Source organism: Coregonus clupeaformis, chromosome 20 (assembly GCF_020615455.1).
Source record: "Coregonus clupeaformis isolate EN_2021a chromosome 20, ASM2061545v1, whole genome shotgun sequence".
NCBI lineage: Eukaryota > Metazoa > Chordata > Actinopteri > Salmoniformes > Salmonidae > Coregonus > Coregonus clupeaformis.
This window is the reverse complement of record NC_059211.1, coordinates 14,161,758-14,182,462: the sequence shown is the minus strand read 5'-3', so window position 1 is coordinate 14,182,462 and position 20,705 is coordinate 14,161,758. Positions and strand designations below refer to the sequence as shown.

Sequence of the window (20,705 nt, the reverse complement as noted above, 5' to 3'; positions counted from 1 at the left end):
ATGCCTTAACAACATACGATATACACTGTAATTTCGGGAAAATAAGCATATAGGCTTTTCAATTCCCTGACCTACACAACCAATTTGACGGAAATAACAATACAATTATAACAATAGTCAGGTTAGGCTTACCAACTCAAATAAAATACATTGAAGACTTCAATAATGGACCTACTTGGGAAATAAAACGAACAACTAAAAGTCACACATTGAGCTAACAACGTCGATGTTGTCACACAAATTAGATTGCATATTATATTGTTTTATTTGTGTGTGTGTGTGTGCGTGTGCGTGCGTGTGTGTGTGTGTGTGCGTGCACTGTCTTTTAATTAATATTTATTAAATCATCACTTGTTCTATTTCCTTTTTATAGTTGCTTAAAAATAATGTAATTTAAACAAATCACAATGTCAACCAGAGCTACCATACATTTCAATGAAATCTCACATGCCTATAGAACTAACAATATTACGCATGGGCCTAATACCCCCCTGATATGCTATTTGTCTCTGTCATATAAAATAAATGTTCCCTTATACCTAATCGATTCCTAACTGAAGTTTGCAGTAGCCTACAAATGCCTGTAGTCCTAAGTAAGGCATATGGGTTCTAGTGATATTTGCTCATAATTTACTTGTCACCTGTCCATGATCTGCTGTTTCGTAAACATCTCGGCACATCAGTTTTCTCTCCCGTAAAACGTCTCTCCTCGATCAATATCTTCATATCCTCCCCTTGGCCCCCGGACAGTGCCTTCATTGGTGCAGAGACGCAATGACTCGAATACTGCGGATTCAGTGGATGCATCAGATGTCAGTCAAAGGGAAGACGCATGTTTTGGATGCTGAGAATTGATACTTTAGAAAAGTGTTAAAAGTTTATGGAAGCAGAGAGGATGCTGTTGGTTAAGACGTCCTTTTCTTCGCATTTGGCCGACGATGTTGATGTACACGGAGTCCGACCATAGGCTATACATATTCTCCCCTTTTGTCGGTTCATTAGTCGGATAAGGTAGGTGTCGTCAAGAGAATGAAGATCATTCACTTCTTGTCAGTGTATATTCTTGCATTTATCATCACCAAAGATTCCATGTTATTTTCCAATTCGGAAGACAATGCCAAACGTTTAGGAGATAGTTTGATGTGTCTTCAAATCTTTTAAAGCGGATATGTGATTTTCTGTCCCGAACACAGGTAAATGTGAACACAGAGAATGCACACTGGGAGCAACGAAATTCCGATGCAGAAATCCTCAGCACTCTTCGGAATGGTCAGTCACTGCCAAACACCATCGTTTTCAGACTTCACGGGACTGACTCTCTCCATGTACAGCAGTAAATCGGACATCTGCGGGAGACGCAACGGGAACGATGGTTTTGGAGGCCAGAACTGCCGGAGCCCACATCACAACCCGAGTCGTATGCAATGTCCGAGTCCAAAGCGACTTGCGGCGCCAGAAGAGCGCTATGGATCTCAAGAGAAAGGACATATGACAGCCAAAACTCCCCGCGCGTGCTTCTCTCTCTCCCCCGAACAAGGTAAAGCTAAACATTTTATTCAACGCGCTCATTACTGACACAGCTCTGTATCACATAATGTATTTTATCAATAATATCTAGTTGTTTTTTTGGGCAGTGAAACATGCTATCTAAATCTAAATTGTATCATACCAATATTGGGAAAAGCATTAAAACAATTACTAACATTTATAGCTTCTAATTTGCACTTTTAATGGTAACAGGGAAACCATTTTAGAAGTGTATCAAATAATATCCTATTATTGTCATTCCTTCCAGCCCTTATTGTCATTCCTTCCAGCCCATCGGGTACTCTGAAATTGTGCCAGAGTTTCTAGTTGGCTACATATGGCATCTTTAAGTGTACTGGTCTTCCTCTTTGATCCAACTGGAGGCCCTACTGTATATTTAGTTGATAGATCTGTGTTTGCAGTTGTGGATTCTACTGTTGATAACAACCTCATTAATTAAGTGCAGAGGTCACTGTATAGTCTTGCCAATTTCATAAAGAGCACCACAATCAAAGTCATCTCAGCAACACAGTGCAGCCTTGTGGAGTGATTAAAGTGAAACGTGAAGGAACAGCCAGAGAATGGAGCACTTTGACTTCTCCTCTATGGATCATCAACAGATGTGACTGCACTCACTTTAGGGAAAGTTTAACAAGTTCTGTATAAGGACAGATTGAGGTGGGCAGATGAGGACATCTCTGGAGTTTATAGCAGATACAATTTATTGAGCTGTTACAGATAACATACTGTAATTGGATAGGTACAAACTAACTTCAATAGACAAATTATTAGAACAAGATTTATGTAACCTATTAGCACGTTTATTTTAATAAATTAATTTTAAGCGTAAATGTAATATTAAATATTTTAAGAAATTGATTTTAAGATTAAATGACATTTGTTTGGTGAATTACCTAAGGTAATTTGAATTTAAGCATAATTGAGATTAATAAACATTCCTCGAGGCTTTTCTATAATGTAATTTGTAACCTCCTCAGGTTTATTAACTACCATTAAATTGTTTAAAACACCCCCCCTTAATAATAGTATATTGTGTACTGGGATGAATGCAAGTAGTGCTTCATGATGTGGAGGTAGCTTGCGGCAAGTATCTTGTCTGGGATTGAAATACTTGTGTTAGCTCCTATGTCCAACCCCTAAAATGTTAGCTCAGTGGGCTATGGGCTAACATGATGATGGTGAGTTGTGCAGATGGTCTGGGTTTGATACCCTGCCGTTAGTTACACATGCATACCGTTTGCCTCAAATCTACGTCACACATACAGTATTATTTGTATTTTCTTTCTGTCATGCTTTGAAGATGGCACAAAATTATATTTTTGTCCTTTTCATCATTCAGAAATATAGAATTTGTTGAACTGAAAATTCTGTTGTTTTGTTTGATATTTCCATTTTTTCAATCATAAATAATTTTTGACTGTGAATCCTGCCCAGGCCTTGAGTGCAGTGACTAGTCTTCAGACCCTTTCAGACCCATTGACTTCCTGCTTGTCTTGAAACAACAATCAGATATATACAGTCAGGTCCAAAATGATTGGCACCTTTGATAAAGATGAGCAAAAAAGACTGTATAAAATAAATAATACAAATACTGAGCTATATATAATATTGTATGCTGAATTTAAAAAAAAACATTTTCTGCTTATGCATCCTTATTTCAACACAAACCCACCACTGTTGTGCGTGGATAAAGAGCTCTATTTTCATATCATCTGACTATAGCACCAGTTCCAATCCAAGTGCCAGTGCCGTTTAGCAACTCCAGGTTTTTACATTTGTTGGATGACATGAAAATATAACTCTTTGGCCACATTTGGTGTCGAAATAAGGATGCATAAACAGAAAATAATCCCATACCTACTGTAAAATTAAAAACAAAAACTATGTTTTAAGTGAGATGTAGGCATTGGTCAGAGGCCGAAAAAGAAAGGAAATTCACGAACACCACAATGCCTACTCTACCCATGCTCTACCAAGGTTTTCCAGCAGAACAGTAGCAATGTTGGTCTATTGTACTTCAAACAATGTGTATGCAGGTTGCTTAGGATTCAAACCTTCTCAAACACAGCAGGTGGTGGGATAGGTAGCTAGCTAGCTAATAATAGCTAGGACACCGGTAGACAGTGTCCTTCTCCCCCAGCCTGTCGGGCACTGTTTTCCCGTAGTTCTGTTAACATGGTGAGGGCAGGTGTTCGGCAGGCATGAGCGAAGGACACTGTGTGCTAGCTAGTTAGCTAACTAGCAAGGATGACTCCGATACACAGCAGGCGGGAGGCGAGGGCGACACCGGTAGCTAGCTAGGACACCGGTAGACAGTGTCCTTTTCCCCGAAAAACTCAGATAATACTTTTATTTCCCTTTTCTTTTGACCCACTTTTTAATCGCATAGACAATCATGGGAAATACAGAATATCAAAAGAGTCACACAAGCATGCCACGAATTGTGGGCTGCAATCACACACTATTGGCAAGACGCACGCAGTAGTACACACACCACAGTCCCTGTCCATTGCCACTCAAATATGCTATTTTAAGAGCCACCTAATAATTGAAAATAAGCACACACTGTGCATGTGCGGGCCAGTGTGTGTCGGGACTGGGATGGGGGTTTCAAAACTATACACGAAAGAGAATGGTCAAAATGTCTCCTCCGAGAGGTAATAATAATAATAATAATAATAATATGCCATTTAGCAGACGCTTTTATCCAAAGCGACTTACAGTCATGCGTGCATACATTTTTGTGTATGGGTGGTCCCGGGGATCGAACCCACTACCTTGGCGTTACAAGCGCCGTGCTCTACCAGCTGAGCTACAGAGGACCTCCAGGACCTTCAGATTCCATGGTTGTGACATTAATGCTTATGCTACGAACCCTGTAATGAACATGTGATTTTGACACTATTTAAATGGACAGTCTGGTGATGACAGGAAGCTTTTGTTGTTGTTCATTCACGCGGTACTGATTGAATGGTTATTTATCTTGCTTGGTATTTTTTGTTGTTGTCTAAAACAGTTCATGTGTTGAAATCAGTCACATAGCTAACCAAGTAAGCAAGCATTGCATTTTCTTTTGACTGTGAAAAGGTTGCGCAAGCAAGCAATGATGTTGGTGTTGTTTAACCTGGGTGCACTCGCACCCCCCTGGCTACTTTTTACTTGGATGGCAACTTCAGGTTTTTGGGAATACACTGAAAAGTAACTTGACATTATGTTAATCGGTCAGAGCAAATTTGGATTATGCATTGACAGAGGAGGGAGTGTACTGAATCAATGCGTAAGGTAAGTGCTGTAATGTTAGATAGCTACATTGCTAAGCAAGCCAGGTTGACTAGTGTTTGGAGTAACGTTAGATAATGTTTAAATTAGATGAGCAATGCCCATTGCATGTATTATACATTAGCAGTGTGGCAGTTTCCCAAAGTTTGGTGTTGACTATGAACTTTACTTAGCTAGCTAGCTGTGCTTTGTAGAAGAATGTGGAAGATATTTTCAACATTGAGTTGTGCCGGTGGATCGTGATCTGTCCATACAGCTAATGTTACAGTCTTGTTGGCTTAACGTTACTGGCTAACGTTAGTTGGTTAGCTAACTGGCAATAGCGGCTAAGGACATTCGCAATCTTGTTTGTGCTTATTTGTTTGTGTTCTGATTACACGCAAGTGTCCAGGCCAACAGTTTACACATATAACTTCAACTATGTGAAAAACCTTCCATTAAAAATAAAATATATATATAGCTAGCTTCCTTTGCTTGTAGCTTGCCTCTCATCCGACTGGTGTTAGCTAGCTACTAGCGCTGTTGCTGCGCAACCCAAGTGCTTTGGTCTGGTTTTAGAACTCTGAGATTCAGCTGAAAAGATGTTAGCGTTGTCAGAAATGCTACATAAAGTTAGCACATCGGTGGTTCTTAATGGACAGAAATTAGCATGTGAGTGCGATAAATTATACATTTAATCAAAATGGTTGCCCCTACAAACGTATTCAGTCCGAAAGGTGGCAAGTCTAATGGTCACTTTATGGATGCTGTAGTCTCGTTCTTATCAAATTCCTAGATATTCAGCTAGGTCGGGGCAAGAAATTGTATTTTTTTCCTAATGCTAATGACCCTGTTAAAAATTAGGTATGTGGTTCTCAGTAATGGCCAGATGGCTCATGACGAGAGGTGGGGAGTGTGTTGTGTACCTCCAATCAAGTTGATTTGCAAATGTTCATCGAAATTGGTGTGATATTGGCTTAGATATGACGGTAGGGAGATTTGAATTTAACATTGAGCTTCGCCTTCAACCAATGCATACAGTATACTATTGTAATATGGTAGTGGATCTTTGATGTAATGGGGCTATTTTGCTCCCACTGGTCCTGGGGCTCTCGTTAAGGTCAATGGCATCATGAACTTTACCCAGTACCAGGACGTCCTAGCCAAAGTCCTGGTTGCCTGCCAGGAGGCTAAAACTTGGCCGCAAGTGGATCTTCCAGCATGACAATAACCCCAAGCACACATCAAAATCCACAAAGAAATGGTTGACCACAAAATCAACATTTTGCAATGGCCATTTCAGTCTCCGGACTTGAACCACATTGAAAACCTGTGGTTTGATTTGAAGAGGGCAGTCCATAAGCCTAGACAAAGGACATCAAGGATGTGGAAAGATTCTGTATGGAGGAATGGTCTAACAAAATATGTATCTGTGCAATTGTATTAATATCATATATTATAATTGTCACAAAAACATTTGCATACACTATGGCTCAGTATTTGTATATTTTTTGCTAATCTTTATCAAGGGTGCCAATAATTGTATATAGACAGACACCATCATATACCAACCCGGATTATGTGGGCGAAAAGCCTGGTCTACTTCATGTGTGAAATCCGAGGTTTCTTTACATCCTATTGATAAGATATGATATTGTGTTGTTGTTGTGCAGGAGAGAGAGAGAGGGCAGATGTAATTACTCTCTCGTCCTGAATTATGATGATACAAAACCCACTTTTATATTAGCAATCATCATTTAACAAAAAGAGGCTCTACAGATTTGATTATTGTTTTTCCTGGCCAAACACAAACCTTATGTCTCTGAATGTGTCTCAGCATTTATGAGGACTGACTGAGCTGAGCACCATTGCGCCCTCACCATCGTCCCAGACCAACATGAATCATGGCATTGTCTTTACGATGCTTTAGAGCTGGATTTGTTGTTGTGAATGTGGGAATGCAAGAAATGTTGTGGATGAAGTTATGGTCTGTGTGGATGAATATTCAGGAGATACATTTATAGTCCTTTTTTCATTTTCTTGAAAGACATGCCGATGATTATTCAGTGTTGTGCATAAAAAAATATTTATGCAAGGTAAACGGAGTTATCTTCTTTTTAGATATATTCAAACTAGAAAGGGTAATTTTCCTGAAGAAAAATGGTTTGCTTGCTTCAGCTGTCCATAGGTATTTTTATAGCAGACAAATAGATTGTCCTAAGTAATAACAGCAATTTAGTTATTTGTTTGGGGTAAAGTTTTGTCGAATAGTTTTACGTTTTTATTTTGCCTTTACACAGTTCAACCTCTTTCTTAGGGTAGTGCCTCAGCACTAATCCTGATGCTCAGGTTATGGTGTGTTTTACAGTACTGTATCTATAGACTGTACATGCAAATTATCTGTAGGGCTCATCAGGCTTTAGTATCATGCTTCATTTCAGCCTAATCTTATTTCATACCCCTGTCTCTGGATGAGACTATATGGTCTCACGTGGAATGTTGGACCATTATTTTAGATTTATGCCATAGATAGCCTGGACTGATGAACTTCTCTCTGTGCGGAAGTGAGACAATGTTTTTAGAGTGAAGAGCATACATTTATCAAACATTTATTCAGAGAAAGTGAACTTTCCCGCCCTGCCTTTAATAATATTGTATGTCTTTTATCCAAGAAATGAAACTTTACATGTGGTGTACGACCGCACTCAACAAGCTGTATAAGGCCATAAGCAAACAAGAAAATGCTCATCCAGAGGCGGCGCTCCTGGTCGGGGACTTTAATGCAGGGAAACTTAAATCTGTTTTACCTCATTTCTACCAGCATGTTACATGTGCAACCGGAGGAAAAAAAACTCTTGACCACCTTTATTCCACACACAGAGATGCGTACAAAGCTCTCCCTCGCCCTCTATTTGGCAAATCTGACCATAACTCTATCCTTCTGATTCCTGCTTACAAGCAAAAACTAAAGCAGGAAGTACCAGTGACTCGCTCACTGCGGAAGTGGTCAGATGACGCAGATGCTAAGCTACAGGACTGTTTTGTTAGCACAGACTGGAATATGTTCTGGGATTCTTCCGATGGCATTGAGGAGTACATCACATCAGTCACTGGCTTCATCAATAAGTGCATTGATGATGTCGTCCCCACAATGACCGTACGTACATACCCCAACCAGAAGCCATAGATTACAGGCAACATCCGCACTGAGCTAAAGGATAGAGGTGCCGCTTTCAAGGAGCGGGACTCTAACCCAGACGCATATAAGAAATCTCGCTATGCCCTCCGACGAACCATCAAACAGGCAAAGCGTCAATACAGGACTAAGATTGAATCCTACTACACCGGCTCCGACGCTCGTCGGATGTGGCAGGGCTTGCAAACTATTACGGACTACAAAGGGAAGCACAGCCGCGAGCTGCCCAGTGACACGAGCCTACCAGACGAGCTAAATAACTTCTATGAGCACTTCGAGGCAAGCAACACTGAAGCATGCATGAGAGCACAAGCTGTTCCGGACGACTGTGTGATCACGCTCTCCGTAGCCGATGTGAGTAAGGCCTTTAAACAGGTCAACATTCACAAGGCCGCAGACGGATTACCAGGACGTGTACTCCGAATATGCGCTGAACAACTGGCAAGTGTCTTCACTGACATTTTCAACCTGTTCCTGACCGAGTCTGTAATACCAACATGTTTCAAGCAGACCACCATAGTCCCTGTGCCCAAGAAGGTAACCTGCCTAAATGACTACCGACCCGTAGCACTCACGTCTGTAGCCATGAAGTGCTTTGAAAGGCTGGTCATGGCTCACATCAACACCATTATCCCAGAAACCCTAGACCCACTCCAATTTGCATACCGCCCCAAAAGATCCACAGATGATGCAATCTCTAATGTACTCCACACTGCCCTTTCCCACCTGGACAAAAGGAACACCTACGTGAGAATGATATTCATTGACTACAGCTTAGCGTTCAACACCATAGTGCCCTCAAAGCTAATCACTAAGCTAAGGACCCTGGGACTAAACACCTCCCTCTGCAACTGGATCCTGGACTTCCTGACGGGCCGCTCCCAGGTGGTAAGGGTAGGTAACAACACATCTGCCACGCTGATCCTCAACACGGGGGCCCCTCAGGGGTGCGTGCTCAGTCCCCTCCTGTACTCCCTGTTCACCCATGACTGCATGGCCTAGTACGACTCCAACACCATCATTAAGTTTGCCGACAACACAACAGTGGTAGGCCTGATCAGCGACAACAATGAGACAGCCTATAGGGAGGAGGTCAGAGACCTGGCAGTGTGGTGCCAGGATAACAACCTATCCCTCAGTGTGATCAAGACAAAGGAGATGATCATGGACTACAGGAAAAGGAGGGCCGAGCACGCCCACATTCTCATCGACGGGGCTGTAGTGGAGCAGGTTGAGAGCTTCAAGTTCCTTGGTGTCCACATCACCAACTTACTATCATGGTTTAAACACACCAAGACAGTCGTGAAGAAGGCACGACAACGCCTATTCCCCCTCAGGAGACTGAAAATTGCCAAAGATTCCAGCCACCCAAGTCATAGACTGTTCTCTCTGCTACCGCACGGCAAGCGGTACCGGAGCGCTAAGTCTAGGTCCAAAAGGCTTCTTAACAGCTTCTACCCCCAAGCCATTGGACTCTTGAACAGCTAATCAAATGGCTACCCAGACTATTTGCATTGAACCCCCCCACCCCCATTTTTACGCTTCTGCTACTCTCTGTTTATTATCTATGCATAGTCACTTTAGCTCTACCACGTACATATTCCCTCAATTACCTCGACTAACCTGTGCCCCCGCACATTGACTCTGTACCGGTACCCCCTGTATATAGCCTCGTTACTGTTATTTTATTGTTGCTCTTTAATTATTTGTTATTTTTCTATTTTCTTAATTTTTTACTTCAGTTTATTTTTGTAAATACTTTCTCAACACTTATTTTTCTTAAAACTGCAGTTGGTTAAAGGCTTGTAAGTAAGCATTTCACTGTAAGGTGAATTCGGCGCATGTGGCAAATAACATTTGATTTGATTTGATCTGCACTTGTCTGAACTTGCAATCAATCATGGGATAGCTAAAAAGAAGTTCACCTACAATATGCTGTCCTAACATTGAAAGATGTTACCAAAGTGACATTGTCCACTAAACCCCCTTTCATCCTCAAAAAAGTCAGAGTTATTCTTACCAAGAACTATATACCTGTAGCTAATATTGACATTTTTTTATGAGCAAGTCTTCACTACATAATTCTACATCTAGGCAAGGTGATTTGTAGTGGTAGAATCAGTATTTCTGCTTGCTGGCTGAACCAATCTCAAATCAATCAATATGAAATGAAAGGCAGGGATGCTAACAATGCCAGTTCACACACTTAATGCTGAATACTCCCTCTAGCTAGCTAGCTAGCTTGCTAGTGTAGTGAAGTTCTAGCTAATGCACAAATTCGTTTTCATGATATCTGTTCTGCCGTGATTAGTGCGCCGAGTTCTACAGCACAGCTGACTGCTCTCTGCAACGTTATCGCGTTGGCCAAATGTTACAAAGTAGCGAGGCACAGTGCCAGCTGTCAGAGTCAGATACATGCTGATTTCTGAGAACAGTCCCATAATTTTGGTGCCGTATAATATTAAAGTCAAGAGGCACATGCAGAGGGACTAGTCTTAACAAGTACCTGGCCAACTTCACCAACAAGCTGGCAAACTAGCTACCGTATGGCCATTCAAACCAGTTAGCGCTAGACTGCTAGCTGGAGCAAGTTTGCTCAGCTGATAGAGCACGATTTGCCGTAGTAGCCAGTGCGTAATAGCTACTGAGAGCGGAGTGATTTTCAGAATTAGGAACTAGTGTTAGGCGGATGAGCAAAATCTAGATTTTTAGAGATGAGTTCCACGTCCTACAAAACCAATCTGTTGAGGGACGAGTATTGCATAGGAGTGACTTGAGACAGTGCCGTATGTCATGTAAAAAATTTCCCTGCATGAAATAGTTCCCAATTGTTCTGATTGTGTTGTGATTGTGACATCATGTTGTAAAAATTCTCACAGCGTGAAAATGTTCCCAGTTCAATAATTGCACGTGCGTCTCTTTATGTGGATGGCTGAGCTCGTGTGGATGTTTCTTTCACACCCTTTCTCGACCTCGACACCATATACCTTTGGCATGGAAATTCCCTATTCTCTTCCATACATTTTTTTGAACTGGTTACCTTCAGACCAGTCCCGTGACACTTTTGGGGGACTTAGAGGAAAATGGAGAACACCGTGTTTGTGAGAGTCTCAGCTATTAGTTTGCAGACCAAACCACTCAGACGCTACAGACAGAAGTTTTGGGGGTCGTAAAGCAAAACGGAAACCTTTCGGATGGAACAGACGTTTTTGTGAGAATACCTATTTTCGGGATGCCTCCTGGTCTGACAAACACCTCTATAGCTCTACCACCCTCCACTGCAGATGCGGAAGGCTGATATCAGTGGATGTGGTGGCTTGAGACGCAGCCCATGCAAAGAACAAGATATCTCTAGCTTATACAGACAGATTTTGATGGGGATTTTTCTATTGTTATACCAATTCGATTCCCGCTCAGACATCGACTCTAAATGTCTCAGAGCCAAATTTAACCGAACTGTCACATAATGGGGATTTAGTCAGATTGATGTGTTGAATTCCTGATGTGTTCACACATCAGGAATTATCCATATGGGCTCTCGAGGGGAGACCCAGAGTGAGAGTCAGTGTGATAGAGCCAGAGCTGAACTGGGTTTGAATCAATAGTGACTCCTTCCTCCGCACTAGCAGAATGGACCGGCCCAGCAGCCAGAGCTAATAACAAATATGGCTTAGACTGAAGGCCTTATTTCATCAAAACCGCTAAGTGGGTTTGGGGACATTCAAAAAAAGTGTGTTGTTATGCCATAAGAAATGTTTGAAGTCAAATGAGATAGATATATAATCTTTTTTTTGTGCAAAATGTGCATTCTCGCAGCACAATCTTTATTCTAATCCCCAAAGACCAGTTACTGGTTTTGTTTGAATAGCTAGGTCCCTTAAACTCCAACCCTAGTTGTTGTAAACTTTTAGAAAATGTATTGTAATCAAATAGTGATGCTAATGTTAAATGTTCAAATTGAAACAGAAATGATAGTCGCAGGGAGAAAAAAAGATTTGCATGAGAGTTGTATACTTGTTGGTCTATGGAACCCTGATGTATTGTCTAATGAACCTTATATAGGAATTTCAGTGAAGCAGGCCAGGTATTGCTTCAGGGACGGTAGTGTACTCGGTCAGTGGCATTGCCCTTAACAATGGAAACGGCAGTTAATCTGTAGTGTAGCCTACTTTGGGGCTACTGCACTATACATATCAGTGCCCACCAGCAAAGACAATATTATCTAGCATAGACAAACGGCCTTCTCACTATACTGTTTGAAATCATGTTTTTTAAGCTTGTATTTTTTACTTAATTTGATACCTTACTAAAGTTTCTCCCAACTTGGCCAATTTTGCCGGATATTCTATGGCTTTGTCCCAAATCGCTGCCTATTCCCTATATAGTTCACTACTTTGGACCAGGGCCCATGAGGCTCTGGTCAAAAGTAGTGCACTATATAGGGAATAGGGTGCCATTTGGGACGCAGATTATGAGCTTATTTGAGGAAAATGTTTTAATTAGAGCAGAGTGCTGGAATCCTATGCTTTCTCAGATAAATGCACCGGTCTGTCTGTTGATTCAGCTCGTGAAAAGATGAGTAATCGACTTTGGAGTGAGTCTGTGAGGCAGCTATAACATTACACATACACACACACACACACACACACACACACACACACACACACACACACACACACACACACACACACACACACTGTTGGATCACACCACCACTCTTCATGAAGTGGCATTGGCACCCATGTTGAATTCCCTGTAACTGACTTAGTTACCTGTGTTTTCCTTAGCAGACGTTTGTGCCCCTCTGATTGAGGAGTGATAATCTGAGTGTTTATGGGAAACAGCCAAACATTATTCACCATGCTTTTAGTTGCTACTGTATCATAGAACAGTGCTGCTGTTCTAAACCATCTATTTCCGTCTTCTATCCTCTGTGCTGGACTCTAATGTAAGATGGTTGCATAAACAAACACCAAGGTTGTTTCTCAAATGGCACCCTATTCCCTATACAGTGCACTTATTTTGAACAGGCCCATAGGTCTCTGGTCAAAGGTTTTGCACTATATAGGGATTGTAATGCCTTTGGTCAAAATAAGTGCACTGTAAAGGGAATAGGTGCCAGTTGGACCGCAACCCAAGTTACACACACACACACACACACACACACACACACACACACACACACACACACACACACACACACACACACACACACACACACACACACACACACACACACACACTTATCCCCCCCTCACCCACACACAAACACCACTGACTCCTTTTGCCAGGAGTACCAGCGTCAGCCCACGTCTCTCCCTGTGTGTGACTCACATGATCTCAGCAAGCCATAAGGCATGGGTAAAAGTGATGGTGCTGCCTCGGACGTTGGGACGGAGGTGTGTAATGTTTGCAGCATGTTCCATTGATTCATAAAGTCAGGGTTGATGATGGCTCTGTTGCGGTATTCCAGTAAAAACCTCAAGTCAGACTTGAGAAAAGGAGAGGAGGGAAAGTTCACTGATGGAATGAAAGCATTTCCTTAGTCATCAGAGATAGAGATAGAGAGAGATAGCGACACACACACACAGAGAGAGAGGGAAGAGAAAAGGATAGAGGAATACAGATAGAGAGGGAGAGAGAGAAAGAGAGAGAGAGACACACAAACAGAGAGAGAGGGAACAGAAAGAGATACAGGGATAGAGATAGAGATAGAGAGAGAGAGAGAGAGAGAGAGAGACCCTACTAGAATCTGAAGTCAAATGTCTACTGTTTGCTGATGATCTGGTGCTTCTGTCCCCAACTAAGGAGGGCCTACAGCAGCACCTAGATCTTCTGCACAGATTCTGTCAGACCTGGACCCTGACAGTAAATCTCAGTAAGACAAAAATAATGGTGTTCCAAAAAAGGTCCAGTTGCCAGGACCACAAATACAAATTCCACCTAGAGCACACAAAAAACTATACATACCTCGGCCTAAACATCAGCGCCACAGGTAACTTCCACAAAGCTGTGAAAGATCTGAGAGACAAGGCAAGAAGGGCCTTCTATGCCATCAAAAGGAACATAAAATTAGGATCTGGCTAAAAATACTTGAATCAGTTATAGAACCCATTGCCCTTTATGGTTGTGAGGTCTGGGGTCCGCTCACCAAACAAGAATTCACAAAATGGGACAAGCACCAAATTGAGACTCTGCATGCAGAATTCTGCAAAAATATCCTCTGTGTACGTAAAACACCAACTAATGCATGCAGGGCTGAATTAGGCCAATACCTGCTAATTATCAAAATCCAGAAAAGAGCCGTTAAATTCTAGAACCACTTAAAAGGAAGCGATTCCCAAACCTTCCATAACAAAGCCATCACCTACAGAGAGATTAACCTGGAGAAGAGTACCCTAAGCAAGCTGGTCCTGGGGCTCTGTTCACAAACACAAACAGACCCCACAGAGCCTGAGGACAGCAACACAGTTAGACCCAACCAAATCATGAGAAAACAAAAAGATAATTACATGACACATTGGAAAGAATTTACAAAAAAACAGAGCAAACTAGAATGCTATTTGGCCCTAAACAGAGAGTGGCAGAATACCTGACCACTGTGACTGACCCAAAATTAAGGAATAGCCTTGCTATTGAGAAAGGCCGCCGTAGGCATACCTGGCTCTCAAGAGAAGACAGGCTATGTGCACACTGCCCACAAAATGAGGTGAAAACTGAGCTGCACTTCCTTACCTCCTGCCAAATGTATGATCATATTAGAGACACATACTTCCCTCAGATTACACAGATCCACAAATAATTCGAAAACAAATCACATTTTGATAAACTCCCATATCTATTGGGTGAAATACCACAGTGTGCCATCACAGCAGCAATATTTGTGACCTGTTGCCACAAGAAAAGGGCAACCAGTGAAGGACAAACACCATTGTAAATACAACCTATATTTATGTTTATTTATTTTCCTTTTTGTACTTTCACTATTTGCACATCATTATAACACTGTATATAGACATAATATGACATTTGAAATGTCTTTATTCTTTTGGAACTGTGTAATGTTTACTGTTAATCTTTTATTGTTTATTTCACTTTTGTTTATTATCTATTTCTCTTGCTTTGGCAATGTAAACATATGTTTCCCATGGCAATAAAGCCCTTAAATTGAAATTGAATTGAATTGAGAGAGAGGAAGAGGGGAGAGAGGGGGAAAGAGTAAGAAAGAGAGAAAGAGAAAGAGGAAGAGAGAGAGAGAGAGAGAGAGAGAGAGAGAGAGAGAGAGAGAGAGAGAGAGAGACAGACAGAGAGACAGACAGACAGACAGACAGAGAGAGAGAGAGAGAGAGAGAGAGACAGACAGACAGACTGACTGACTGACTGACTGACTGACTGACTGACTGACTGACTGACTGACTGACTGACTGACTGACTGACTGACTGAGAGAAAGAAAGAGAGGAAGAACACCCTGATTCTGGCAGTAGAGTGGGTTGAATCTCTTCAGTCACACAAAGGTGTCCAAGGAATACTCATGACGTTTGTGGAAATAAGATCTGAGATGGAACTAGATAAGGGGTGTTGCATCAGCTTTGCTGAGGTTGTTTTAAAGACCCTGAGATGTTTATTGGTGTGAGGTTATGTAGTGACAGAGCATTTCCTCTTGAGTGTCCTCTGAAAAAGCAACTGTGACACAACCATGGGGAAACACACCTACGCAAGAATGTGCGCGCACACACACACACAAACACACATATGCGAGCAAACACACACACACCCACCGTGTGCACACACTCACACGCCATGCACACACACACACACACACACACACACACACACACACCAACTCACACCATCAGATATGACTTGAAAAACTTTAAGATGGTTTGTGCTGAATATGAAGTGAAACACTTTTTACTGTACGTTTCCTTTTCAAATAGCAGCAATATGAGGTTTTCACTTGTTTCACTGTTCTGTAAGTGAACTAGTACAGTATGTGCCGTCTTTTGGTGAATCCTCTCCTCAAAGTTCAAATGTTTTATTCTTATTCTATTTGTGGTATGACTGGCATATCACACTAACCAAAGGCATCCTGACTTTCCAGAGCCAGAACACTCCAATGTAACCCCAACAGTCATTCTGCAAAAATCTGACCTGGTTTGAATGTGTCAAAATATCTTTGGAATACAAGAGGATTTGTGCGTTGGACCTCAATTTAATCGAAGAAAAACAGCATTGGCTCAGATATGTCATCATAAAATGTATTTTTAGCATGAACTTTGCCTTGAGAATCACTCATAAAATTCCACCCACATTTTCCTCCTTTTTTTCTTGATATTCTTAAATTCCTCCATGTGAAATGGATCTGATTGTTTTGCCTGAACTCTTTCACTGACTCTTAGCTGAGATGATTCTTGCTCTCTCACCTCTTTCTCTGTCTCTGTCTCTCTCTATCTCCTCTCTCCCCTCTCTCCTCCTCCTCCTCCTCCTCCTCCTATTCTTTCTCCCCTTTCCCCCCACTCTCTCTCCTCTCTTTCTCTCTACCCTCCTTCTCCCACCCCCCTCCCTCTCTCTCTCCCTCCCACCCCTCTCTCTCTCTGTGCCAGGGGAGGCATGCATGCCTTTAGCTAACCACACATCCATAGAGCCTGTATTACTCATGCATTTTCAGACGACAGCGACTGCGTCTCCCAGACCTTGCCGTGTATGACTTAGCGCACGGGTGGCTTTTTGATTTACATCTCGGCTGTGGCACTTGCTGTTCTTGGCTCACCGCTGCCTTGTTTCATCAAAGAAAAATCCTCTGGCTCTGCGGCAGTTAGATGGTTGTCTGCCGCTGTGCTGTGCTAGCAGAGGCCCACGGAGGATGGATGGGTCAAAGGCTGATGTCCTGCTGCACCGCATTGTTGGACAGAGATGCGGTCATCAGGGCCTTGTTTCACTTGACCCTTGACCTCCTCCTCCCTGGGACCAGGCTGATAAAAAGTACTGCGCTGAGTCAGCTTAGTTCTCTTCTACTGAAGATGTGGCTTTTTAATCACCCTGTGCTGCTCTTATGCTCCAGAATATGCCTTATATATAAGCTTGTACTTACCTGTAGTTACTGGTATGAGCAAGTTTTACAACAAGCAAATGTAGCTTAAGAAGCCAAAACCTATTGCCACCAGCAAGTGAGGAAAGAGCATACAGCAGCAACTCGCTCCCCGTTCCAATGTACAGTACAATAACAGTACACACTCTCTTGTGGATAGTGTCTGAAACCAACGGCCCTAGCTTTTACAAGGCTGGGCATGTCACCGACTAATCACCAAGCCAATCAGCCATTTGCTTCATCTGAGTGGTCAAAAACAAAACGGGCAAACATGATGCTTGCAGAGCTGTTTTATGCCTTCATTAGCAAAGGGGAGAAATCAGCCAAAAGGCTCAGTTTTATCCTCTCTGTTGTTCGCTGTGCGTCTGTGCCAAGAAGCTGCCATGGGGCAGTGCCCACTGAGCGGACGACGTGATTGGCTGGCTCGGCCCCAGAGGACTATGAAAGACATTATAAAGTCTAATAGTGCAGTTTATATATTTTATTACTGCTCGTTAATAAAAGCCCAGCGTTCTGGAAGAATTAGTTATTCTCTAGTCGTGGGCAATCCAATCCAGCCCTGCTGCAATATTAAATTTCACTCCCAAGCTTTCCCCTGCCTGGACTAATAACCGCACATGAGCAAGCACTGAATTAAGTTTGTTTAGAGAAAAAACACTTATTTCGCAATGCTCGTGAATGATGTAGGCCGTCATCCATCATAAACCAAAGAAAGACAAATTGTATTGCTGTACCTTGCTACTTTTGACTTGTACGTTCAGAAGAGTGCTGTGTGTTTAGCGTTTTTCAAGATATAGATTTGTCTGTATCGTCTCATAATATTTAGAAACATTAGAAACGTAATGAGTGATAGTGTCATAGAATAAGAAAAATAGCCTATGTTTTATTTCTGTCCGAAAAATATACATTGCTTGCCTGCTTTAAGGTAATATGCAGTTATGAGGCATTCATCTCTGTTTTGTCCGCCTGTCAACATGTGTTTGGGTCAAAGGTTTTGGATTACTTTGTTGTTCTCTCTCCCATTTAAGAACAGGGTTCACTTTGACAACTTGTTTGACACCACACCAAGGCTACAACGTTGTCCGTGCCAAAGTGTCAATCCAACCGATGAGGCTGAGTTAAGACAACAGGCCCTATTCAATCAAAACGGGTTACAGGTTTCCGAGGAAAAACTAAAACAACATTCTGCTCCAAGAGAGCATGTTTGAATTAACGTGCTGCCCAGTTTCTTTTCGCTTCTTAGAGTGAATATTGTTTTATTTATTTCATGAATTCAAATGCAATCTTGCATTGCTTGCAGTCTCGCAAGAGGGATACTGTTTTTGACTACAACCAGTTTTACTCAATTAGAGTCCAATGGCAAGACTTCTCTCTCTCTCTCTCTCTCTCACACACACACACACACACACACACACACACACACACACACACACACACACACACACACACACACACACACACACACACACACACACACACACACACACACACACACACACACACACACACACACACACATAAAAACAAACACACACACACACACACACACAAACACACACACACACATAAAAAAACACACACACACACACACACACACACACACACACACACACACACACACACACACGTTACATGCAGGTAATAACGTCCAGTAACTTTGAAGTATACAGGTGTCTGCCTCTCATTTAGTCCTCACTGTAGCCCATACTGTAATACACTAATCATATCCCAGACATACTACTAGACTATATGCTGGGAGGAAGTGGAGTATTACTGGGACGTGGGGTGACGGTGGTTCGCTGTCCAGGTTAATCCACCAGCTGGGTTGAACTGGGACTAGGAACCGACTGGGAGCCCAGCCCAACACAGGGGTCCCAAATGGTACCCTGTTCCCTATATGGTGCACTACATAGGGTATCGGGTGCCATTTGGGACATAGCCTGGGATGTTAATAAAGTTTGGAGGCTCCATGCCAGTGCTGTGATCTCCCGGTACGCTCTGGGTTATTTAGACAGACTTCAATTAGATTTGAAATGAGAGGCCACTGTTTGGATGGTTAATATTGTAGGGGAGAGATGCCACAATGTGATAAGGACATGCAATTTCCCACAATGTACTTCTTCTGCCTCTTCTCCCGCCTTAATTCTGTATATTGTCTTCGCTCTCCCAATTGTCTGGGACACAGAGGAAGCGATTGGCTTCATCCCAAATGTCACCCTCTTCCCTATATTGTACTCTACTTTTGACCAGAGCCCTATGGGCCCTGGTCAAAAGTAGTGCACTAAATAGGCAATAGGGTACCATTTGGGACGGACCCTTAGAGACTCTCTTCATATCCCTATGTATACTTATATTTGATTTGATGTCTTATTTTTTTGTCTGCATTCTGCCGACATACAGCTCCCAGAATAACTAAGCTAGTGAAATAGGGCGGCAGGTAACCTTGCGGTTAGTGCATTGGGCCAGTTACCAAAAGGTTGTTGGTTCGTATACCCAAGCTGACGAGGTGAAAAATCTGTCGATGTGTCTTTGAGCAAGGCTCTTAACCTTAATTTGCTCCAGGGGCGCCATACTACTATGGCTGACCTTGTAAAACAAAACATTTCACTGCACCTATCCAGTGAATGTGACAATAAAACTAAAAATAAATATATATATATATATATATATTTATATCCAATTTAAATAAGAAGATTCTGTTTCTGAAGTTTGTCAGATGTTATTTCAATGTTAGTGCTCTGTGGGCTTCTGATCAAACTCACTTGGGTGTTGAACAGGGCTGGGGAATTGGAGGAATGTGAGATCATGACTTATGCTTTTGAGCTTTTACACTGATGTTGCTGACTGCTCTCCCAGAGATGTTTGCCTGATCTCGCCCTCTGGAGTTGGAAACCACATCTCACAGATGAGCTACTTTCTCGTTCCAGAAGTTTCCACTGGAATAGGAGAGGCATCATCACATCACTCATCTGTTTGACTCACTCTACTTACTCTGTCTTAGTAAGAGCTCTGGGGTTGGCCCGATGTTTATTTTCTATGTCATCAATTTCTATCTGACACATGCCGACCTGCCCGGCCAATGGAAAGCGTTTAGGCAGTGCTTAATTTGTAAATTGGGAGGTGCCGGGACAAAAAGTGAGACTAGAGGGGGCTGACCTGGGGTACCGGAACGCATAAAAATAAAAATAAAACATTTATAATAAAGCATTGCATGCATATCATCACTTTTGCGTGCTGGCATTGTGACACTCTGGCTCCATGGACTTTGATATTTGAGCCAGGGTTGTTCATTGTCATTGGTTTGGGTGTATTTCATTTGGTGGTGTTGGGGATGGGTGAGTTTCATTTTGTTTGTGTCTAGTGGTGATTGGTCTATGACTCCCAATCGGAGGTAACGAGTGTCAGCTGTCGGCTCGTTATCTCTGATTGGGAGCCATATATATTCTGTGTGTTTTCTCCTTTGTTTTGTGGGTTATTGTTCCAGTGTTGTATGTTCTGTCGGTGTCACAGAGGACTTCACGTATCGTCATTTGTTGTTTTTTCGTGGTTGCTTTAATTAAATAAAGTCATCATGTTCACTCCACGCGCTGCGTATTGGTCCGCTCCTTCAGACG

At 42.2% G+C, this 20,705-nt stretch overlaps 1 protein-coding gene across 1 annotated transcript in view; it reads left to right on the top strand.

Annotated features, from left to right (window-relative positions):
• The first annotated feature begins 537 nt into the window (after nt 1-537).
• LOC121533740 (zinc finger protein GLIS1-like) overlaps nt 538-20,705 on the top strand; it is an 86,216-nt gene continuing 66,048 nt past the window's right edge. The window contains exons 1-2 of the mRNA XM_041839939.2: nt 538-1,011; nt 1,194-1,537. Of these exons, the coding sequence (XP_041695873.2) occupies nt 1,213-1,537 (325 nt within the window). The 5' untranslated portion in view covers nt 538-1,011; nt 1,194-1,212. The remainder of the gene's footprint in view (nt 1,012-1,193; nt 1,538-20,705) is intronic.